At 37.9% G+C, this 25,945-nt stretch overlaps 2 protein-coding genes across 3 annotated transcripts in view; one reads left to right on the top strand and one right to left on the bottom strand.

The window, feature by feature from the left end:
• Positions 1 to 19,331, bottom strand: part of pwwp2a (PWWP domain containing 2A) — a 39,454-nt gene extending 20,123 nt beyond the window's left edge. The window contains exons 1-3 of one of the 2 annotated variants that reach the window (XR_010018660.1): positions 16,850 to 19,331; positions 11,338 to 13,026; positions 2,737 to 4,771 (exon numbers count right to left, since the gene is read on the bottom strand). Coding sequence is in view for 1 of the 2 variants with exons in the window: in XM_063053570.1 (XP_062909640.1) it covers positions 11,352 to 13,026; positions 16,850 to 17,046 (1,872 nt within the window). In the remaining variant the exon portion in view is untranslated. Of the gene's footprint in view, positions 1 to 1,422; positions 4,772 to 11,337; positions 13,027 to 16,849 lie in introns of those variants that run through there. The other variant, XM_063053570.1, reaches the window with a different exon arrangement.
• LOC134349373 (gastrotropin-like) overlaps positions 14,036 to 25,945 on the top strand; it is a 187,975-nt gene continuing 176,065 nt past the window's right edge. Inside the window, exon 1 of the mRNA XM_063053576.1 lies at positions 14,036 to 16,760. The gene's annotated coding sequence lies outside the window, so the exon portion shown is untranslated. The remainder of the gene's footprint in view (positions 16,761 to 25,945) is intronic.

The following is a 25,945-nucleotide window of genomic DNA, read 5'->3' as shown; positions in this document are numbered from 1 at the left end:
TAGCATAATGTAGCTAAAGACAACTGCAATGGGACGTTTATGTGGTGGAAACAGAACAGAAAGCTAAAGAAATTGGACTACTTTGTCCAAAAGACTATCAAACAATTAGCTTTACTCCATATAGCCTAATATTGGTCAAACATTAGCAATTTATTGTATTTGTTTGCCAGGTATCATACATTGTTTGGGAACCATATTTAAGGCAAAAAGTAAAAATAACATAATTGCTGCTCTTGGCCATTTTACCTTCTAAGTAGTGGTAGTAGCAGAATCATAAAACAGTCTGGTATTTCCTAAAATTAGAAAGCTGGGATCAAAAAAGGTAAATAAGTATTTTTTATATGATACCACTGAAAGTGTGGATTAGAACATGAGAAGAGATAAAAATTCCACCAATATAGAAGCTTTCATGACCTCAAAATGTTCCAAAACATTCATGACAAATGAAATACGGTTTAAATGAGAACTCAATTATACTGAAAGGAAGCCATTTTGTACTCAAAAGGTTCTATAATCAGCGGAGATCTAAATGAAACAAATAATTTACTCACCTCTTTGATTAGTTACTAGTCAGACTACATATATATCAAATGAACCTTGAATTCATAACCACATCCCATTTGACACACCTTATAAGTGGGAAGAAGGTTATCACTGTGTCAAGAATACCTCCCCCCAGAAGTATTGTTTACAATGAAAGATGTTGAAGGAAATGGTGGGCTGATACAGCCTTAAAGATTGAAATTCATATGGCATTGAAGGGCACAGATCCGATTTGGCTAATTACACAAAAATAGCAGCACTTTGAATAGTATAGACAGAAGGATTTAATTATCTAGAAATATTAATAGCCATGGAGACATACAGCAGAGAAATGGCCCTTCAGCACATGCCAACCATCAATCACCTGTTTTCACTAATTCTATTTTTTATTCTCCATGTTCTCATCAGTTTCCCCCGGTTTTACCACTTACCTATGCACTGGGGGGGGGGGGGGGCGGGGGGGGGGCAATTTACAACAGCCAATTAATCAACCAATCTACATGTCTTTGAGATGTCAGGGAAGATTGGAACACCATACTAAGTCCACACGATTGAAAGGTTTGAGTAGAATTCTAAGAGTTCTAAGTTTTGAAAGGAAAAACAAGAAATTCAATAGACAGCATAAGAATGTGAACAGGCCTACATGTTTAAAGAGTTTAGAAAGTATAATAAAGCTACATCAAGCACTCAGTTAGAAAAATAGATTTTAAGTATTGTTTTTATACCTTTAAAGTACCAAATAGATGTCCTTAGTTTTTTTTACCTAAGGTCCATACTTTTGTCCATTTGCCTTATGTAATGTACAGCTTCTAACTACCTAGCTGAAAATGCCTCTAAGCTTTGTGCAATTTACAATTTTGATATGTAATTTTCCAAGCTACCATATAAGATGGTGAGTAGTTGCAGAACACTACTAGTCACAGCTCACCAATTTGATTACCTGCCCGTTATTTTTAATGTTTTCTGTCAAACACTACATTTCCCTAACTAGGAATGTTGTCAAATTTATTCTGCAAGTCGTTTAAGTGGCATCCACTGTTGTTTCTCTGTTCACTGTATCAATCACTTCTTAAACAAAATCTATCATGTTCATCAGACATTGTGTACCTCTTACAAATCTACATTGCCTCTGTTGGATCAACAACAGATGCTAACTGCTCAATAATTGCTGGTTTCCTCCTCTTAACTTTCTGAGTGGCTTGAAAAACTTTCTAATCAAGGAATGAGTGCTACTTTGAGAAAACTTTGTAAGATTAATGTTAGGGCACCTGCAATGTTTTTACTTCTTTTCTTAAAAGTTTTGTATTGGAGTTTTGAGGCCTTGGATATTTATTACCTTTAGTTCCAGTAGAGTATTAACTTTTTTTTGGTTAATGTTGACAAGCATCTCACCCTGATGGATAAGCATGGATTCCTTATGATATCCAGTATACTGTCCTCTTTCCTGTGTCAATTAACATTTCACAATTTCTGTTTCTTTTGTCTACAATATCTCTTCATCTGCATATGAGGAATCCACATTGTTCCCAACCTCTATTTCCTAATAGAATAGTAAAAATATTCTTTCCCCCTCGTTTCTTTCTTGTAGATTTTGTCAACAGCAGTTATTTTTTATCTACATCTTATTCACAACAATGTCAGTAGCACTCTTACACCTTAGAGGCAGGAACTGATGTGTATCAAGTTACTTTCTGAATAGCTGTTCATTGATCATTTTTTTTACCCAAGGGAAAAACCCTTGCATAAATCTAGAATCATATTTTGCATTTCTCTCTTTCAGACACCATCAAATAATTTTATGCCTGTAATTAGATCAATATTTTACACATTATTAGGCAGTCAACTAATTCTGATTACTTATTGTTAGTTTTAATATGGCTTTGTTAACTATTGAATGTTGGAAATTAACCCCAAAAAAACAGAGAAATTTGTAGCTTCTCCAACATGAGCTAAGTTGCATTTCATAATCCATTAAAATTTCAGTGTAACTCTTCAAATCAAAACTATATTCTTGTCTTATTTCTATATTTAGGCATTCAACCATTTGACATTTGCAGGTAGGTATCTTTACTCAATTTTCTGAATCAGATTTATTATCTTGATATATGTTGTGAAATTGTGGCAGTAAGACAAAAAATTACTTTAAGTTACAAAACATAAATACTACAGGAGGAATAGTGAGGTAATGCTTACGGGTTCATGCACTATTCAGAAATCTGAAAGCAAAGGAAGCTGTTCTTAAAATATTGAGTGTGGGTCTTCATGCTCCCAGACCTCCACCCTGATGGTGCTGAGCAGAGGGAGTATCCCAGACGGTGAGGGTCCTTGATGGATACTGCGTTCTTTAGGTCCTCGATGGTGCAAGGGTTGAAGCAGCTAGCTGAGTCTACAACCCTCTTGTGATCCTGCACATTGGAGCCTCTGCACCAGGTATTGATGCAGTCAGAACACTCTCCACCATACATTGGTAAAGATTTTGCTAGTCTTTGACGTACCAGTCTCCTCAAATTCTTAATGAGGTAGAGCCGCTGCACACCTTCTTCGTGATTGAAGTTACTCATTCTTTCCAAAGCTGATCCCTCAGTGTGTTCTCCTGACTTCCTCTTCCTGAAGTCCACAATCAATTCTTTTGTCTTGCTGATGTTGAGTGCAAGGTTGTTGTTGTGACTCAGCTGCATTTCATTCCTGTACACTTTATTGCCGTTTGAGATCCTGCCAACAACATTGGTGTCATCAGAATTTATGTGTCCTTTAAGATCATTCTTTGCAATCAGATTATTTAAAAACTACTCATAATATTACTGTTGACATAGATTATCAGTGAGCACAAAAAAGAGCAAACTGGATGTTTTAAAAAGACTTTTACTGGATGAGGAAGTGATGCTACTGTATATATTGTACAAGAGCTATGAACCATATTTTTTCTTTCACTCTTTACTGCAAAAAATTGTCAGAATTATGGATTAGACCACCTCTTTCTGAGGCACAAAGTTTTATTCAGCCAATGTTTGAGGCGACTGAACTATAATCCTGGAAATTAAATAAAATAAAACAGTTGTGTGCGAAATGCGAGGTCAGTGCTTAAATGGTAATAATTCCATTACATTGTAGAATACAGAGCAGTCATTCCTGGTTGCTGTACCACATGTGAAAGACACAGCACAAGTAGTACCAATCAAATTTAAATATGCAATGTGAATTATTTTCTAGCAGTATGGTCATAAGAATGATAATTCAATCTATTTTAACCTTGATCATTTTTAATGCCAGAATATTCAACTGCTACAAGCAAATTTGAAGTACCTATGAACGTCATTCATAATTTATGCTTGATTGTAGTGGAGCAATGGTCAAGAGAAGGTTATAGATGTCCCCTATGTAAATCAGGCACTGGTGCAGTGCTTGGCAATGTCAGATGGTGTCATAATCTGGGTTGAGTGACACCTTCCTCATCAGTATATTTAGGAAACACTGGCATTAGGGAAATTAGAAACAAATAGTCTATCATAATACAATCTAAATTTTAATTCCTTTGAACTGTTGTACACCGCATTCTTAAAACATTCAATTTTATGCAAACTTTAAAGCTGAATCACGTAATTAAATGTATTCAAGTTCGTGAAACATTGATGTTGGGCTCCTTTTGATATGAAGACAAAAACTAAAATATGGACCATAGCTTAAATATTAAGCAACCAAGCAAAAGCCAGTGAAGAGCAAGTACAATACTACATGTAAAAAAAATCCCTGACACAATTTCTAAAACTGAATTCATAATTAAAATCCAAAGCTTAGAATTTATATAAAAAAAGGCTACAGTACTGGATTCGTTAAAGGTGGATTCATCCATTTTAAACAGGGAGCATCACATGGAAAGAATTTCTAAGAAAGAACTTGCGTTTCAAGTGGATCATATATACTGTATGTGTGTGTCAGAAAAATCTCATGCATTAAGTATTGCAATTTTTTAAAATATCTTCCATTTTCCATGTGAGAAAGCAATGTGTACAGTAAGTACAAGTGTCAGGTTTATTTCAATTATGACTAAAAAGTCATGGATGATTTTTGTATAAATTTTCTCCCTCTCGAAGAACTTCACAAAATTTGAACTCTGGACAAGATGTTGTATCAGGTGGCTGCATGTTTGGTTGCCGCATGTTGCAGCTCAATAAATGGCAGTGTAGTGGACATCATGGGAAAGAGCAGCCAGAGCCTTAGTGTCGCCGGGCTAAAAGGTAAAAGGGAAAAGATACGAATTAAAACCGAACAATATAAATGTATTTCCAGTTAAAGTATAACAGGAATGTTAAGTAAATTATGATACAAGATAGTCTTGCTGTCACTTGAATGTAAAAAATAGATCTGAGTAAAAGCCAGACATCTCATATTTAATTGATCCGTAATCACTGCATTGAAGTCACTTCCTGCAGATGTGCATGCAAGGTTGTGTGAATAACTTTCAGAAGTAATTTAACACTTTTATAAATTACAGTATAACCACTGATCTATGACCGTTCTTCCTCTGAGACATGGACTTTAACTGCAGCAGTAGAATTTAGTACAAATTGCACAATACAAATATGGAGCACAAATAAGTTTTTAATTAATGTGTGCCAGTTCCACCATTTAGTAACTGTGGGATGCATAGTTGTCTTAACCCAAAATGATCTGTAATTTACATCAAGGTGGTGAAATAAAAGTAACAACATTAATTGATGTTTTGACATCATAGCATAAGGAGAAATGGTCTTTTCATTTTAGGTTAAAAGAGTTTTGTGGGGCAACTTTAATATTTAATATTATTAACTAAGTAGCTACTGTGTTAAAATCTGCATGGTCTCAAAATCTGTAAAAACTTGTCCCTCCAAGACTACATATAGGATTTTTATTCCGTTATCAGGCTTTAACAACAGGAAAAAAAATTGAAGAATAATCCATTCTTAGTCGGAAAACTGAAAAAATCTGAGCACAAAATTTAGGCTAAAATTATTTCTCTTTCTAACGTACTTGCAACTGAGACATAAGGAAATATTTATGTGAGGATTCCACCACTATTCTGGAGTATGAGACTTATCCCTCATCCAATTTTACCTACTCAGCATACATCTCTATTTGTGTAAGCCTCATGGTTGCAAATTTGCTTCAGTTTAACTACACCTCAGGTGCTTCATTGACTATAAACTGTCAGATGATGAGTAAATGTAGGGGTCTTTCTTTTCATTTGCTTTATAACTTTAGAAGAAAAAAAATTGAGCTTCACCGCATTGTATTAGCATAGAAATATTTATAAAGCACAAGGATTGTGATGACAAGATCTTAATATATCTGCCCAGATCTATAGCCTACTATCTTAATAAGGATGGCTACTCATTTTTTTTTAAGGCTTAGCTGGCAATATGAAAAACTAATCATTTCTCCTTATATATGGTCAATCATATTAGGCACATCAAGTAATTTCAAAACTTTGCTAGTACTTCCAGCATGGTCCTAGATGCAGCTATTGATGCCAGTGAGACCCTGATGCCATGTTCATCAGCTGTCAAAGCTGTTCCTTTTACTGTATATATGTGCACATCATGCACATATATTTAAAATTAGTCATTTATTTTAAAAGACTGGTACACATATATCATTTAAAACATGCTTAATTAAACAAAAAGCATGTTACTTTCCCTCAGTAACTTATTTCTTCTATTAATTCCAGTGAAATTGCTGTATTTATGCAAAGTCTAGTCTGGTACATAATCAGCAGGCTTTTCTCAGCTGAAGTTCTGAACAATCGTTGGAAGCTGCAGTGGCCTGTTGGACTGCAAGAGTAGCCTATAGTCCAGTTGTAGGCTTATCCGGAGAAATATTAATGCTTGTTGCACTTCTCGCCTTATTCATTTACCCATCAAGATTATATACTCTTATTGCAAGATACTTATCACTGCATCTTCAGACTAGCTAAAGGCAACCTTGAGTACCAGAAATGTTAGAAGAGATTTCTTGCATGAGTATTCAGCAAGAGAAAAGAAGTGTTGATACTCAAATAAGCTTCAAATGTTTTATTAAGGCTTTATCTTTAAACAATACAATACTTTTTATTTACAGGCCACATGTGGTACTGCACCTACATATGACAAAAGATGAATTTGCCAAACAATCCACAAAGCACACAGGTTCCATAAGCTCTAGAGCAGAGTTTCAGGTTGCTTTTTGAAAATGAAGATTTGATCTATCTTCTGTACTTTAAATTAGAACTAAAAATGTATTTACAGATGTATTTAACTGAATAGAAACAGTACAAAGCTTGAAAAAAGCCAAGTCCTGGACTTAGGCCTTTAATAATGTAGATCACTTTTACTTCCGTCAAAGCTGGTAAAACACCCTGTGCATTTCAATCTTTAGCTTGAGTTTTCTAAAAAAAAAAAATCCACTCAGAACTGAGCATAAGCTCAAAAGTTGAATGGAAATGTGGATGAGATAGAAGTCTACAAAGTTTATAATAGTTTAAGTATGGCTGGTAAGTTTATTTTAATTTTGAAATGTGACTCATTATATATAAAAATAATTTTCATCAAAATACAAATTTAATTAAAATTTAGGAATGTCTCCATATGTTCCTAACAGGCCATATATTCAACAGCTGGAGCAGTAACTTCACATTCTCCTTCATACAAATCAATCTACTTTATATGATCAAAACAACCATTTTGATCCTTTTGCATTGCTGGCCAGCAGATATGATACAATCCTCTGATCTGGTTAACAATATGATTTGCCCAAGTTCCATATTAACAAGTTGTCCAAATAAGATCATTTTATTTTTCTGTAGCAGCCATTTTATTTTGCATAAACTTGATATAAATAAACTATCCAAAGCCCACTTTTTCTGTCTGCAACTGATCTAAATGTATTCATTTTACTTAGTAAATTTACTCATTACCCATATTTGAATGAAGTAATCAAAATTCATTTCTGCCTAAAACTGTCTCGTTTCATTTGCTTCAAATATGGGTAATGAGTAAATTTACTAGAGTTAAAAAAAAACACGTGGACGAGGATGTTAACTGTCCTGTGCAATCCCACTGGTGATAGCACAGGACAGTTAACATCTTAGTCCACCTGTTTTTTTTTAACTCTAGTAAATTTACTCATTACCCATATTTGAATGAAGTAATCAAAATTCATTTCTGCCTAAAACTGTCTCGTTTCATTTGCCTTAGTTTACTGCTTACATATGTCAGTTAGCAGCACTGAGAAAATGTTGACCTTAAGTCCCATACTGAGACCTGTACACAAAACTCTAGGTGGTTTTGGCTGTACTGAGGAAATGTTGCTCTGTTGGATTTGTCAAATAGGAAACAGTCAAACGACTCACATGAATGAGAAAGATTCCAAGGCATCATTTCAATGATCAAGATAGTTACCTTCAGAACCTTGGCCACAATTCATCTTTCTCTCAGTATTCCTAAAATAAAATTGTCTTTTTGTCAGTTTATAAGGAAAACCAAAAATCTTGCACTTGAATCTGCCAGCTTTAAACCCATAGATCCAGGATGACTTCCACTGCAGTTTTGTGGGTTTTGAAGTGGCTAACAAGGTTAATATAGGATGACCTATAGTCTAGGCATGTAGTTTGAGGCAATTGCAGCTTAGGCAGGATCTCCACGCTCTTGATGCATAGCTCACAGATTACCAAGAGCTATTCATTCCTCTTATTCATAACAGACATGAGTCAGAGATTCCCAGTAGTCAGTGGGAATGATATATTCCTTCAAGGAGGCTTTGATTCCATCCTTAACTATTTCTTCTCTTTGCCTGGTAATCTTCTCCTGTGACAGAACTCATTAGTGTTATTTCAGAAGTCTGGCAACGGGTATGCAAAAATATGACCTGCCTAAATGAGCTGAATGTAACTACGGCTCACAGTACTAGAGAGGATGGCCTATCAGAGAACACCTCTTATTCTGGCTTCTTCCCTGTTCCTTTCGAGTCCTGATGAAGGGTCTTGGCCTGAAACATCAACTGTTTATTCCCCTCAATAGATATTGCCTGATTTGTTGAGCTCCTCTAGCATTTTGTGTGAGAGCATTCAACATTGTTTCATTTATCATTCAAATGAATCAGGGTTTTGCCAACAATTTTCCAGCACCTGAGCTATCTGCTGTAGGTAATCCAGATCTGAGAAACGGATGGGAGGAGAGAGATGACTTATTCTTAGGTCTGAAGTCTTGATCTTCAAACATCCTTTAAGCAAAGGTTGCGCTTGATCTTCCAAGGTAACCGTGAATTTCCTCATCAATGTATGTGATGGCAAGAGGTTGCTCTAGAGATTGGGGGAAGGGCCTACATTTCCAGGACCTCGCTATGGTTAACCTTTATCTTTCGCATGTTGAGTGTATATATTCCAATGCCACACTGACAGCTGCTTGGAGCTTAATCTCAAAATGCTCTTATCTATTTAACTGAATAAAAGCTAAATTACAGCCTTCCACCCTTGTCTGGTCCAGGCTTATGGACATCTGTGAAGCGCCAATGAGCTTCCTCTGGATCCAACAACGCAGCAGATTGTCCAGTTTTCAGGCTGGCATAAGTACAGCACTCCCACTGCAATCAATGGGAAGAAATGCCAGTTCAAAGATCCCACTAAGTAAACCATTTTGTGATTAAAGTTAAATGTGGTCAATGGTTTTAATTGTTAGCTTTAAAATTACTTGATAAGTTGGTAAGTCTAATTTTTGACTAAAATTAAATGTTTGTGTATGAAGGACACTGAAATTGGGGTATAACCTTACCAGCCACCAAACAACACCTGGAGCACAGTCCACCAATTATGATGTGGCAGTACCATGCTCTTTGTTGCATTGGGCTCTCCAAGATTAGTGATAGACAGCTCCCAGAACCACAATAAAAGAATCTCTTAGCTAGCAAAATATCTGCCCCATTTTCTATACAATGCTATGATGGACACTTACTTTTATTTCAGTGATTCTTTATTTTAAAATGATTAGATGCACAAGCAAGGGACATGTACTGTTAAATAGAAACCACAGTTTAAAAGTCAGTTTGTACTTTCTAAGCAGTAGCCAGCAGTAAGAGCAAATGGCTGTTTTTTTTTTAAGATGCATGCAAAAATGAAATTGTATTTGCTCTACTAGCCCTGGGTAGTCATTGGTTAAGTCTTGAGCTAAGTGCACATACCGTTCTGGCTTGGATGTGGGATGGGATGTCATTAGACTGGTGCAATAAGTCTACTTTGTACTTATGCAGTGAACGTTTGTTTAAATTCTGATAGTTTAATTATTGCATAAAAACTGGATTTGAGTCCCTTCTAATGTAGCAAAACCTTCTGTCTGTATCTTAGCTGTTTTTTAAATCTTGGTCACTACAAAGATAATGCAAGTTGTAAAGGAAATTTACAATTCCTTGTAAGACAACTAGTATGGCCAATAAACATGGCCATTTTAAGAGAGAAAATATGTCCAATGATGCTTGATGTTAACATTGTGTACCTGAAGAGGGAGGTGTTCCCTTTGTGTGCATTGTCACTCTCAAATAGAAGAAACCTTCAATAGAGCTGTTGGATTTCGTTAAGTATGACACTGAATAATCTTATTCCTAGCTGCTGTGCTCTAAAGTGATAAACAACTTTAGATTACTCCTTTCAGCATTTACTTTATTCATCTTTGATATAGATTTCCCAAGAATCTGCATCTAGAACCAGTGCATTACACAAAGGTAGCATACCAACTTTAATAATCTCTTATTTTTTTCCACATCATTTGGAATTCACCAGTTACTTTATGTGTAGTCAATACTTTATAAATAGAAATCAAGTTAATTTTATGCATAGCAAGTTCTCAATCAGAAAATGAATGGTCAAACTTTGAGCTACTCAAGGAATATAGGCTTGGACACCAGGAAAATGTTTATTTCTTAAAAGTATAATGGAATTCCACCCCCCCCCCCATTCAATTGAATAGGAAGTTCAACTTGCTTTATAGGGCCAGAGCATACTTTTATTTTTTTCTTGGTATGCATGATTCAGCCACTGACTGAATAAACTGAATTCAAACTTCTTCAGAGATTGATGGTTTACCTGCTTATCCTATAATATAAAAGGTAATGGTTAAATGCAAGTATAAAATACTGCAAGATGAACCATATTGTTTGTTTCTAAAATAGTCACAAAATTCTAAAGTATTACCAGTAGCAGAGATAATTATTTCTAAAGCAAAATGCTCTAACATAATTGTTGTCTGAGATACATATGTACCAAGTAATTTATATCAAGACCACAATTCATTGATTCTTGGCACTGGATTTTTTTTAATAAAAGAATTAGTAACAAATACCAAAGCTCAAAAGGTTGACAGCTTTGTAGCAAGTTTTAAAAACAGGCTTTTTCCTGGTGGATCCCAAGATGTCAAAAATGAAATCATAAACATAAAACATACTAACACATCCCATTACACACATGTACAGCTAGTATACATTTCCTCAAAGTTAAAGCTCTTACATATCCAGTGTGAAGTTTCCATGACAACTAGGCCTGAAAAAAATGGGTTTCCTCATTAAATTAAGTTTACTATCTATCACATTCCTGCCCTCAGTGCTGGACTGATGAAAATTGATCAATTTTGAAGTACACTATTACAAATAATAGCCACCATTCCTTATTCTAAAACTAACTGCTGTTGAATTGCACTTATTAGGCCTATAAGCCTAATTTAAAGTTCTACAATTAGTCATACATATTTTAAATTTGGGCATCAATTTAGTGGAACCCCAGGCACTCGAATTGCCTACCTTCTTTGATGTTTTCATGTTTCAAACTGTGTCAGCAGGGCCCGCACCTCAGGTGTCAGCTGCTTTGCAGCCTTGGCTGCCTCTGTGATGGCCTTACGGTAAAGGCCCTTTCTCTTCTTGTTAAACCGTAACTGGAAGTTTTCTAAAAACGGGGAGACTTGTGAAAGAGCCAGGAAAGATGTTGTTGGGGACCCAAACCATGAAATTCTGGCCTCCTGCCTTACTAAAAAGCCATTATCTTTCCGACTTACAGTTATGGTAAGTATGCGGGCAGGCCACCAGGGGAAGCCGTAAATCTTGGCCCACACAATGTCCCCTACACATATGGTCTTGCCATCTGGAGTCACACATTTAGAGACATTTTTGGTAAAGACTTTCATTTTCAAGGAATTAGTGAGTTTTTCTTCTTTTGAGGAGGAGGAAGAGGAGGAGCAAGGTACATGCATGCTGCCTGGTGGAAAGTCAAATGTTTCAGTAGAGCTACATTCTGAGTTGGAGGATTTTAGATCATCTGTGCTATCACTACTACAAACTGAAAAGGTGGAAGAGTCTGATTTATTTTGACTGTAGGTCATATAAACAGTTATATTGCCTCTGCTGCCCCTTTTCCCCAACTGTTTTTCATCCTGCTCACAAGGCCACTTTATTTCCCTGGTGTCTTTATTCTCATCAGTGGACTGTTCCAACCCTTTTGTGGGACTATCTTTGTCAGGAGGCTGCTCACCTGCTGAGCGGGAGGAGGTGCAGCGAGGCGGCGTTTTGGAGGCTGTCTTGCAGCTGCGTAGTCTCTCAAGTTTAGCCTTGTAAGCAGAATCATTTTCTTCATTCCTGTATCTCTGTGGCTTTAAGCGAATTCTTGGAGGGAGTGAACCAGAGTTGGTAGTTTGAAAGCGCCGTGTAAAATGAATTTTGGAAATTGAATTGCCAGAAGATGAAACGTCCTGCTGCTGTTTCTTTTGAACTTTCTCTTTGGCCATTTTTAACACTTCCCTGGCTTTCGTGTGATCTACATTCTTATTCTGTAACACTTTCTTGGGATTCAACTGCACTTTAGAACTGTGTACTTGAGACGAAATTTTGACAACTTTGCCCTTGCCTGGAGATAAATTTGTAATTTTAATGACAGTATTGCGTTTTTGACCATCACATTGAGTTTTCGCTTCTACTTTGTGGTCCATTTTCAGTCTCTTTGACATATTAGGCACACTATCATTTTTCCTTTTTTTGTCCTCTTGTCGAGAATTATCATTTGTACTGCCACCCCTTCTCAACTCCTTTTTATCGGCAGAAATGCTATTTTTGCAGCGGTCACATAAAACTTGCCTTGGTCTAAGTTTAATAGAGTTCATTATGGAAGTAGACTCTTCTTTGAAGATTTTTCGTTTAGGTCGCTTAATTCTTCTTGGTGGAGGCTGAGGTATAGATTGGTTATACGTATGTCTGATAAACAAAGGAGGCGGGTAAGGTGCTCCTTCATAAAATAATGGTGCAGATTTTGCAGTCCACAGGCTTTCAGCAACATCAGCCTGTGTGGCAGATTCTAGAGGTGCTTCATCACAAATAGATGCAGATTTTGAAATTTTTTGGGTCTGTTGCTGGAATGATTCACACTGTACTTGCAGGAGGTCAGCTTTATCCTTGTATTCCCTTTTTGGAAGTACAGTCACAGGAATTCCATATGGTCCAAACCTGAAGGTATAGCACCAAAGTGTGTGTAAGTCTTAATTCAGATATTTATATTTTTCACCAACCTTGCTGTTACAAAATAAATCTGCTTTTAATAAAGTCCCTCATCTGCAAGTAACCCATATGTCCTAAGAATTTTGATCATTCCAATTTCTCAGTTGAAACAAAATGGTTAAGATGTTTACAACAGCCAAAAAAAAGAGGAATTATTGAATTTCTTCAATTAGCTTTCATTTGGCAAAAGCTATGGTAGCTTATTTTTATGGTTACTTACCTGGAAGGGACCCCAATGCTTCAGGAGTATTTGTAATTGAATTAAAGGTAGGTACATCATTATTTACAGACATCAGATAAAGCTGCCACTAAATTTTCCACATGGAGCCCTAACAAAAATACAAATCTAAAGTCTACAAATTTCTCAGTCTTGACTATTCTTAATGAGTCAACCACTGTAACTTTCTGGAGTACAGAATACCACACATTAACAAGACCTTTGAGAGGACAACAGAAATTCTTCAGTGACCACTACCGAGATGCCAGCCCCTTAAGAGGGTATCCTCTCAGCATGACATGAACAAACCACCCAAGGATCTTGAATGTTACAACAGAATCACTTATCTCCTCCAGAAAAAATAAGCACCAATCTGAATGATTCCCACAAGATAACTATTTCATTATCTAAGTGGTGAACCTTCCATACATTCCCATAAACTATACCCTTCTTTGAGAGACAATAAAACGTCAGGACTGCTCCTACATGTTGTACACCTATAGCAAGACAACCCTAATTTTAGTACACTATTCTCCTTGCAATAAACTCCAACATTCCTCGTCATACTTGCTGTAGCTGCATGTTAAGTCTCAGTGAATATTGTTTAAATACTTTAAGACTATTAAATACAATTTTTGCTTTTCTTATTCTTCCCACAAAAATGGATAATATCCAGGAATAAAGAAATTGTCCCCAGTAAAGATTCTCATAAAAAGTACTTTGTTCAACAGTGATTACCTCGTAAATTGTTTATTCTCACTGATGCCACTGTAATTGCAATTGTGCTCCCTCTTCACCTTCAGTGCAGAAATGAAATTATGTTACAATCTACTGTGATAGATGTGAATGCAGTTCGATTCCCATCACACTTACATTTTCCATCTCTTCTGTGCTCCACCCCAAAATACCTCTACTTGTCACATGCATCTTCAAGCTGTATTTAGGCATCATTCATCAAGATGATGGGATTTACCTTTTAAAGGTGCTTAAGGCTGTATAACATGGACAGCAAATTACAAAATGCTGTGCTGAAAGCCTCTTCTCTCTTCCCCCAAGGAGCTTTTGGTATTTTTGCACAGAAATGTTCTTAAGAGTGAACTCTTGTGCTACGTTCAAATTTATGCAATGTCATCACAAACAGATATTAAACCCATACTTAATTATTTAATAGAATTCTAATCCATAGATTCAATTAACATACCATTTTTGACCTGAACTGATAAATCAAGATTTCCAGATATTATCTGAGACCGTAAGCACATTTTCCAAATTTTCTTTTAAAATCAATGATTTTTTTTAAAAACCTACTGGCCTGGAAATTTATCCCACAATGCCTACCTTTTTTTTTTATATACTGTCCCAGTTCTAAAACCAAATTGAGCCAATTATATCCAGCATTCCGCTCCCATTTGCTAAAAGAAATGGCACATGTTAAGAGGACTTCGCTGTCCCCACAGTTTTCTTTTGGCATGTCCACAAAGGTCCGGTATTGCAAACCTTCACTGTTCCAGTACAATGAGGAGCATGAGAGACAGAAGCAAAGGAAAAGCTAGCTTTAGCTTCATTCAAAGGACAAAATCCCAAAAAAAGGATTCAAAACTAGCTCAGAACTATAATGGTTGTGTAATTAAGCTTGACAATGGAAAGTCGAGCATTCACTACAAATAATTAACATGAACAAAGCAAACAAAGAAATGTCACATTCAAATGTTCGAATATTTGAAGTAAAAATTCATTCCTTAAGTATATAGTTTTGGTGAATATCCTAAACTCTTCGCTACATGATTTTAATTGAAATTATTCACTTTGTCAGAATATTTTGATACTGATCCAACTAAAGGGTAAGCTAGCATGCACTGATTAAACAAATCAATTTAGAGCAAGTTCTCTGCATAAAGACTCATTTGATGCTGGTATGATGCACAAAAGCAAGTTGACTCTTGACTAAAGGAATTCTTGAGGTGCTTGATTGGAGCCATTTCTATTTCTTTATGCTTTATTGTAAAAGTCTAGATTACCATGGCACAGCATCTTTTGCACAATGGTTCTCAAAACTACTTGTAACCCTGACAGTATGATTAATAAAATCAGTTTTTAAGTTGTGACAAAAATAAACTCCAAACATAGATTCAGGCAATAGAACAGATGGGTTCTTAGAAAAGATTTTCAACATTTAATTTGAGTTATTAAAACAAATACACTTAGAGACAAAGAATTTCATGTGTGAAGTGGGGATGTGGAAAGCAGGACAAATGTCCTTCATCTTATTGCAGCAACAGTCATATAACCCAAACAGATAAGAACATATGCTGTTGGCTACAAAATTTTCTGGACTAAATTTCAGTAGCCTCAGTACAGATTCTTTTTACATGTCAATTTCACAAAAGTAAATTTCACTAATAAGCCACAGGATGACAAATATCCTATTGTTCCTACTGGTAAAGGTGTGCACAGTAATGCTTTCAAAATTAAGGCAGATGCAACTAAGGAATAGAATGCCAGGGCTTTGCTTTTTCCTCACCAGGGTAAAATCTGCACTGATCTTCATTAAATAAATTCCAACAAAAACTCTTCAACAAAGAACACCTATTAGGAGAATGTTGTTCTCATCAAATTAAGATGGTACATGGAGAATGGACACAAGAAGCATTGTGGAACCCCAGAAAATTCCATAAGCTCTCAGCTAAACAGCAGGATCTTAAGAGACTCACGTTTATTTTATATAGACACTTACTCCTTGTATGGTCTTACTTTCCCTAACCTGGAAAATTACTTTTGAGTTGCTTGCTAACTAAAGCATGTTTACTTGTGTGCTCCTACTATAAATTTTATGCTTGGAGATGTGGTTTAAAAGGTATACAATGTCTTGATTTTCTATTTCATTCCCACACAAAGATTACCATCCACTCACACTCAAGTAACCTAATGTAAACGGGAACGCTACCCAACATGATGTGGTAGGTTTAAAATATTTAGATCGTTCAAATAATTCTTTAGACTTGTAGGCACAAGCTGGCTTATGAGTAAAAGTTACAACCTTTCATTCAATATCCAGCACTGTAATTCTTATAAAAAATGTTTGGCTGTTTAAAAAGTTGATGCCACAAAGTAAACCCCTGAGAGGGCATGGTAAGGATTTTGACCGTAATCCTTCCCATTTCGGAGATTTAAAAAAAAAGTTGAGATGAAAGATGATGCGTTTAATTGCAGCTGGGCTGCGTGCAGTACAGTTGGAGCTGGGCTGGGTAGTGGCCGCGCTGCCCCCCTCTCTCCCTCCGCCCGTCCTGCGGGCGCTGCCTGCGTGCCTTCGGAGCTCTTTAAGATGTAGCGGAGAGCGGAGAAAGCGCAGACCGCCATCGGCTGGCTCCGTCTCCCCTCCCTCCGTCTGCACACGGGCTGGGGCCGACACAGCGCGCCACTTTTAAGGCTACGCGGAAGTCCCAGATGGCCTGCCCCCGCCCTCCAGGTAACCGGCTGCAGTCCAGGCCTCCTCCGCCTCTCGGTTTTTTTTCCGTTTGTTTTGCGGGGTGGGAAGCTTTCTCTCAGACTCGGTACCTTCTAGAAATGTCCATTAGAACCCCCGAGAAGAGCTTCTCTTCGAAGCGCAGAGATACGACCAACGCATCTTCGACGATGTGGTCCACCGTTACCCTCACTTCGGAGCCCACCAGGAGTTTCACCGCGGCGACACCAACACCGACGGCCGCCATTTTGCCTCCTTCCCGTTCCTGAGCGCCGTTTATCTTCTGCATCCGCTTCACGGCTCTCCGGCCTGGCTTTGTGGCGGGCTCAAGCGCTCCGCCCGCCTCTTTACTGCATTTCTATTGGATAAGATGCACAATCGTCTTCTCTCCATTTGTTATTTCGAACTGTCAATCAAGCTATAGTTTGGTCTCTATTGTCCTCAGGCGGCAGCGAGTTGACAACTGGCATGTCAGTTAAATGGCGTCAAACAGTCCTTGCACAGGGATTGGCTGATTGGGATGTCTGTCCCGGAGGCCGCTGCTGTTGCCATGGGAACATGCGTAACTCAATTACGTAACGAGGTTTCCAAATGGCGGGAGGGATTGTCAATGAAAACCCGTTGTTGAAAAGTACAGAGTCGCTTTTGACGCACTGGCCTGAATGTCAGTCACAAGGCACTCTGATTAGTATTATGATTTTATGCAATTGATTGGGAATAAGTACGGATATTGCTGCAATTATATTTATTAAAACATTCCTGGAAACAAGGTTTTCATTTTAAGCAACATTATATGGACATGGAAAAGTTGTCTTGCTTTTCCCACGTGCTTGAGCAAATCCTTTAACTTACGAATGAGCGTCTGTTTTTAAGAAGATGCGGGGTGATCTACAAAAATATTCCGGATCAGATGCGTAGAATGACCAGATTTAATAAAGAAGTTTCGTTATATTGTTTCAAAGTCACAAAGGCAACAAATTGTGTAAAAAAAAACTTGTTCATTAATATTTTGCATCTTTGCAGGTTAAAGATTTCAGTTCAGACGGGAGATTACTTTTTTGGAAAATAAATAATGGGGGGGACATGTATCTAGTGGCTTTTGAAAAGTACATTTCTTTTTCACTGCAAATATTTGCAACAATGTTCCTTTAGCAGCTTACTCTAAAAGTAAAACAACCAAACAACCTTTTCTAAAAGAAGAAAAATAACCAGATCTTAAAAGTATTGCACCATGTCAGGATTAATAAATTATGCTAATACAATTAATTCAGTGTGATTATTCCGCACAATTAAAGAAACACGGAAGAGCATTCCTCCTCCTCCTCCTTAGCCAATAAAATAAATTCTGTGTTTTTTGCTAGAGTTACTGCTAATGGTTTTATTGGATAATATTACAAATGAAAGGACAATTTTATTAAAAACTTTTTACTTTCACTTGTAATATTATGCAAACTTATCTAGGTTGAATAATACCTTCCAGGCCTTTTGTTTTATCATTATATTTAAAGAAAAATCTCATTACTGCTTTCATGACTACCTTTAGTGATCAATTCCAGTTGTTAATCATACTCTTATTAGTATATTGCTCTTGCCAATTTGTTCATTGCAGTCCCAATCTCTCTTTCCTTAATTTGCCATAAAAACCTGACAGCATTATACCATGTGGACGTGGAGAGGATGTTTCCCATGGTGGGGTTATCCAAAACTAGAGGGCACAGCCTCAAAATTGAGGGGCAGTCTTTTAGAACAGTGATAAGGAGGAATTTTTTTAGTCAGAGAGTAGTGAATCTGTGGAATGCTCTACCACAGACTGCAGAGGAGGCCAAGTCCGTGGGTATACGGTAGGAAACTTTGTCACATGGTGTGAGCAGAATTATCTGCAGCTTAATGTGAAAAAGACTAAGGAGCTGGTGGTAGACCTGAGGAGAGCTAAGGTACCGGTGACCCCTGTTTCCATCCAGGGGGTCATTGTGGACATAGTGGAGGATTACAAATACCTGGGGATACGAATTGACAATAAACTGGATTGGTCAAAGAACGCTGAGGCTGTCTGCAAGAAGGATCAGAGCCGTCTCTGTTTCCTGAGGAGACTGAGATCCTTTAACATCTGCCGGACGATGCTGAGGATGTTCTACAAGTCTGTGGTGGCCAGTGCTATCATGTTTGCTGTTGTGTGCTGGGGCAGCAGGCTGAGGGTAGCAGACTCCAACAGAATCAACAAACTCATTCGTAAGGCCAGTGATGTTGTGGGGATGGAACTGGACTCTGTCACGGTGGTGTCTGAAAAGAGGATGCTGTCTAAGTTGCACGCCATCTTGGTCAATGCCTCCCATCCACTACATAATGTACTAGGTGGGAACAGGAGTACATTCAGCCAGAGACTCATTCCACCGAGATGCAGCACAGAGCGTCATAGGAAGTCACTCCTGCCTGTGGCCATCAAACTTTACAACTCCTCCCTTGGAGGGTCAGACACCCTGAGCCAATAGGCTGGTCCTGGACTTATTTACTGGCATAATTTACATATTACTATTTAACTATTTATGGTTTTATTACTATTTATTTATGGTGCAACTGTAACGAAAACCAATTTCCTCCGGGATCAATAAATTATGACTTTGACTATGACTATGACTATGTATATTTAAAGCGGAAGTTGATAGTTTCCTGATCAGTCAGGGCATCAAAGGATATGGAGAGAAGGCAGGTGTGTGGGGTTGAATGGGATCCGGGATCAGCTATGATGGAGTGGCGGAGCAGACTCGATGGGCTGAATGGCCTAACTCTGCTCCTATGTCTTAAGGTTTAATTTCCTCTACCCGTGAGTTCAGAAGCTTCTATGACCTTGCCCCCCTGGACTACAACCTCATTTCTATGCCTCTGCAGTTTTCATAGCTCCACATACATAGCTAATGCCTAATTCCTTGATGTTAGAAATCTTCCTTCCCATACCACCCCAAACAAAACTCTGTAATTCACTCCTTAGACTGTTCTTTGCATTAAGCTCTTGGTCACTGAACCTAATATTGCTTTAGTTTCTTTTATAACCAAATTTTATACAAAATATGAAACAAAATATCTCATCTTGAAATATTGCATTTATACAGGCATCATAGTGGAAATCATTTGAATTAGCTCTTTAGTGGTAATTCAAGGAGTACATCCTGTTGAATTTAGTGAAACTTTTGTGATTCTATTGTGTCTGCTGTGACATTTCCTTTCCAATCATAGCATACATTGTTTTCATTATTTTAGCATATTCCAGGCTTTGACTTGCTAATTCAATCAGTGAATAGGGCTCTTAATGCAGTGTAAAATCTAAGTCCATTGCATAATATAGATGAGTAAGAGAAACCTGGGATGTTTGATGTGACAAAAAAGTAAGTGCAAGCATTCAAAACATTTTTCCCATCTCTGTCCACATTCCAGTCAGTGGGTTATGTTTTGAGAGATCGGCCGTCTCTTCAAGAATCAAAGATTCGAAATACATTGATATTAAAAGATAAATGCAGTATGCAACCCTGAAGTTCATCTTCCCACAGGTAGCCACAAAACAAAGAAAACCATGGAACCTGTTGAACAACAAATCCCCATGCGCAAAGAACAAATCGGACAAACAACACAAAAAAGCAAGCAAAAAACACAGAATATAAAACATCAAACTGCAAATCATTGGAACTGTCCAGTAATATTCAGTTCGTTTCAATCTGGGACTGCGTCGTTCCTTGTCTGCAGGCCATAGAGCCAGTCTGCCCTGATCAAAAATCACACAAAATAGCAACAAAAAGGGAGAAACCAGACACACATTACAACGTGAACCACAGAGTCCAATCTACAAACCATGTCGATTAAACTTTGTCCAAGACCCAAGATCGAGCGTGAGGGAGAGAGAGACTGGTCACACTCAGCACCTTCCTCTGGCAGGAGAGAGACAAGTCACCCGCAAGCAGACGCCGGTCAGCACCTGCTTGCCTTCCACTCCCCTTCTCGTTGGTCTCAATCTTCCTTGCTGCTTCAGTCAATGAGATTAGTGTGAAATTGGGTCGGTAGTGGGCCCGTGTCCCGTGTCCAGTGTCCAAGCTTCTTGGCCTCAAGGCCATTCACTTCGCTCAAAACCTGACCGAGCTCCCTCGGAGGCAGCAAAGTGCCAGATCACTTAAAATGCAGCTCTTAATGAATGTTTTACTGTCTTCTAAACAGCAAATGTGTGAAGCAACGGAACTCAATAGCATCTCCCAAACCTGCATTGACTATCACCTAGGACAATGGCAGAAGGTACACAGGAATGCCACAACCTATAAATTTCCTTGCTGCTGGGTCTAAATCCTGGGATTCCCTTGTCCCTAGCCTGGTGGAAGTAACTTCAACAGACGACTGCAGCTGCTCAAGGAGAGGGATCTTCTCAAGGGCAATGATTGCTTGTCAGTAATGCCTACTTTTTGTAAACAAATGAATAAACTCCACTTGTAAAGGAGGATTAAACTATAGTGTTTTACCTTGATGTTTCCAAGCTATGAATTCGTAAACCATCTTCTCGAGAAATTACATCATCACTATGTTTACGAGTGGCTTCCTTTACACTCCGTGTTGAAAGGAGATGCCAGCTCGAGATCAAAAATAGCTTATATTAAGATGATTTACTTGCATATAAAGACAAGCATCTTCCTATCTGACCACAAACATCAGCAGTGGTTCCTATCCAGAAAGCATCAACGTGTCACTTACGCTTAATTTCCATAGATTTCCAAATACCCCGTCAGCTGTATGCAGAGGATGCAGCTGTCACAACATCGCCGTGCTGGTTTCTGGGAAGGTGGTCAAACCTTAAAGAAGTCCTCTCCATGGTAGCAAAGACCAGCTGCCAAAAAGGCAGCTTGAGAAGGAAAGGGAGGCATGGGTGGGGGGAGGGGTGGTAGGAAGCAGCAGTCCAACGTACATACGGGCTCTGAATATAATTCAGTGTTCTGATGGAGCCGAATGCAAGACACACACTGATCCATATGGCAAATGTACTGATGGGCATAATGTGGAAAAGCTACAGACATGGTGGAACACACATTGATACTTTTGCATAAATACTGATCAACAGTAACTTAAACTGCCAGTTAATTATCAATTATATATTTGGGAGCCATTCATTACATGTATCTTTGATGATTTTTTTTCAGGGTTTGCTACTTGTGATTTTTTTTTTTGTTTCTAACAAACGAAGGTCTTAGATTGAACCTTCATGTACCGGTTTAGGTCGGTAAGAACAGAAAGGACTGAAGCACACACAATGATATCATTGCTTGCAGAATTTAATACAGGTAAACATCAGCTTTAATACAGTGAATAACCATTGGAAATACCTAGGCTACTTTCTTGATGGATGCTAAATGACCTAGAAATAATTTCCAGCAAAATCTACCCTGCAGAACAAAATTGTTTCTACGTATAATTTGAGCATAAAAATCACACAAACATGAGTACTCTAGACTTTTACTGTATGTGTGCAGCAAAAAGATTTTAATAGCAGACAAAAATAGGTTTGATTTGATTGTAATTATGGAGCCATGTATAGTGACTTTGGTTGGGAATTAAGTTTTCCAGAATACTTGAATCTTAGAAGAGATAGAATAAGCACCACTGGAGAAACAATACAGGTGAAATAAAAACAAAAAAAAAAACAAGTGCCCTGGAACCAGTGCCCCTTGCCTTGGTGTTTTAAAAGATGACCACTGAAAATGTGCTGTCTTGATTCTAATCTGACGGGGTCATGGATTATGTAAAGATGAAGCACTGGCTAACAGAGAGCAGGGGCATTTTAAGGTTAAACTACTCACCAGGGAAAAGTAAGGATGATTGCTTTTGGGCTCAACTATCTGCAATATATAGAAATTATTTAGCTGAGCAGGGTATAAGTAATATATTAAAGTATGCTGACAATACAAAAGTTTGAATGTCAAAGTGAGTTTTAAGGAAAACTCAGATGTACAAATTGCTATAAACAAGTTCATGAGTGAGTGAGCACAATAAAGTGAGATGAAGGATAATGTGAATATGTTGAGAATTGTGAAGTTTCACACTTGGGTGGTGGAAAATAGTAAAGTAGAATACTTTTTAAAAAGCTGAAAATCTGAACATGTTGTTATTTAAAAGGATCAGGGTGTCCTTGTATAAGAATCAAGCTGACATGCAGTTATAACAACCAACTAGGAAATCAGAAGAGCCTAAAGGCACAGTCACACATTGCTACCTTTCTCAATGAAATTCAATTTTTCACAAAGTGGAACATGATTGCATTGGTTTCTGGTTTGAATCACAGCAGTGTGGAAACTAGACCATGCTATTGCAGTTGTGAATTCAATTTATATCATTGCTACATTTTCTGTATAGGGTCACATGGGTTGCTTGATTCCCCATTCTCTGTTCCTTCGGAGCAACACCAGAATAGTCAATATGATTCTGAATCTGACCAGGATCTTACAGAATTACACCCTGCTACTGAGAACCTAAACTTGCATACTGTCCTTACACCTCCTCCTTCAGTACTCATTCCACCTCTACTGAACATCACCTTTTGATGTAACTTACCATCTCCCTGGACTCAATAAAGTCTGGATTCATGCACGGTCCCTGACGAAATTCCCACCTCTGATTCACTGATCATCTCTAACAGTGACCCCAGCCGTGGCAACTATTCAACCCCAATTGTTACCAATTGCCAAAGAGTACGAATGAAACGTAATCAAGGCAAGGGTGAGGTAATGCACTTGGGGAGGTGTAATATAGTATACACAATAAACAGAAGAATACTGAGAAGATTGGAGGAAAAGTGGAGCATTGGAGCGTATGTTCACATATGATTAAGAATAGGAGGACAAGTAAATACATGTGGCTGGAAAGGCAAATAGGATGCTCTCACTTTATTAGCTGAGAAATCAAATGTAAGCAAGGAAGTTCTGCCAAATTATTAGGCCTCACTTTGTGTACTGTGCTCCGTGCTCATCACCACATTATGGGAGAGATGTAATTGTGCAGGAGGGTGTCTTTAGGAGATCTACAGGCATTGGACAATTTTAGTTGCGAGGAATGATTGAATGGATGAGCTTGTTCTCCCTGCAACAAAGAGGCCTGAAGGAAAATTAAAATTATGAGTGTCCAGGATAGAATAAACGAGGAGCTATTTTCTATAACTGAGGTAGCAAAATTCAGGGAGTCATAGATTTTACAAACAACAAAATCTACAGATGCTGGAAATCCAAGCAGCACACACAAAATGCTGGAGGAACTCAGCAGGCCAGGCAGCATTTATTGAAAAGAGCATCTTCTTGTAGATTTTGCCTGGCCTGCTGAGTTCCTCCAGCATTTTGAGTGTGGTCATAGGTTTAACGTAGTTGGTAGGAGAATCAGAAGAACTATGCTTTTGCTCAGAAAGTATGAAGGGGTATAGAATTCACTGAAAATTTTAAAAAACTCATGCTGAAATCTGAAGTAAAAGCAAAAAAATGGTAGGAAAAAAATCAGTAGTTCAAGGAGCACTTATGAAAGGAGAAACAGCTGAAAGAGAAACTGCTTGTCTCTCTAGAGCCCTCAACATCTAGCGGATTGGTAGCGGCAGAAACCCTCATATTCCTCAATGACATTTATGAGAACTTTAAGGAGGTCTGGCATGTCACCGAACACTAGCAAATATCTACAGGTGCCCAGCTGAATATACCCTGACTGGTTGCATCACGGTGTAGAACAATAATTAAAATATGCAAGAACATAAGAAGATGGAAAGAGTACTAGGCTCAGCACAATGCATCATAGCACATCTCTCCCCATGACTGAGAGTATCTTCGTTGGGCATTGCCTCAGGAAGGCAGCATCTATTATCAGAGGTTCCCACTAACAGGGCCATAGCAACTTCTTACAGCTACCATCAGGCAGAGAGTACGGAAGCCTGAAGTTTCACACCACAAGGTTCAAGAACAGGCACTTCCCTTCAGCCATTTTGTTCTTGAACTAATCTGTATAACCCTAATCACTATCTCGGTATGGAAACACTATGATTACTTTGACCACTTTGTACTATAATGGACTTGTATAATTTATGTTTAATTTATGTTTTTCATGTGAATGTTATGTCTCTAAAGATATGAGTCTGTGATGAGGCTGCAGTAAGTTTTTCATTGTGCCTGTGCATACTTACATCTTTGCATTTGAGAATAAACTTGATTTTCCTTCAGGCTAGTCTACTTACAATATATAAATGAGCTATCTGCACCTGTATCAATCACTGGACGACCATTCATTAGAAGTATGACCTGTTAATCAACTAAATGCTGTCAGTGCAAATCACAGCCCGGTTACTGCATTACTTTTTGGGTTGGGTGGAATGGTTGCAACATCCCAATCTATGGAATGCTCCTCCATGTTGCCTTTCACCATGACTATACTGGCCTGTCCTTCCTTTTGGCTGTCTGCAGTTCAGGGATTTCTTGCCGAAACTGCCTCCTCCTGTGACAGTAGACAAGGAAGGAGCACTGTCATTATAATCTATTTTCCTTTGGTTGATTCCTGCACTCTAGATTTACACCATGTAGACAAATAAACTTCATTTCAACACAGGTGATGCAGGTTACATATTCATTCAGATATTAGGTCCATATTAAGTGTGTGCATTCTCTCAGAGGCAGGCCACACACCAAATAATACTACTTTGCCTGATTAAAGAATTCTAAGAATCACCACCTATGCCTATCCTGGTACTCACCAGTCATTTCCTCTGAGCCCTGTTTTCAGGGGTCAACCTTGTAATTTTCAAAAAAAAAACTTCACTAGTTTTAACTAAAATGCCTTCAAGAATTTTTTTGCAAAATCCTCATAAGACGATTCATAAATTGTTCGTGGCATTAGTAGAATTACCAATATTTCATGTGCCGCACAAGGAAATGAACAGATTACACCCATGATCATAAGCCTGTTTATCCAATGAGGGTGAAAAATTCTTACTCCACTTATACAACCTCTTGGTGAAAATGCACCTTGCATGTTGTTTACAGATTTGGTCTCCTTGTCAAATCCTTGCCTGATTTCTTTGACAAGGTCATTGTACTATGAAGATAATTTGAATGGACCATCTCTAATTCTCCAATTTTAAGAGAACAGGAGTTGAAACATATAAACCTCATAAGTATCATGGCAGTGTAGACACAGGG

Source organism: Mobula hypostoma, chromosome 7 (assembly GCF_963921235.1).
Source record: "Mobula hypostoma chromosome 7, sMobHyp1.1, whole genome shotgun sequence".
Taxonomy (NCBI): domain Eukaryota; kingdom Metazoa; phylum Chordata; class Chondrichthyes; order Myliobatiformes; family Myliobatidae; genus Mobula; species Mobula hypostoma.
This window is presented reverse-complemented; position numbering and strand designations above follow the sequence as displayed.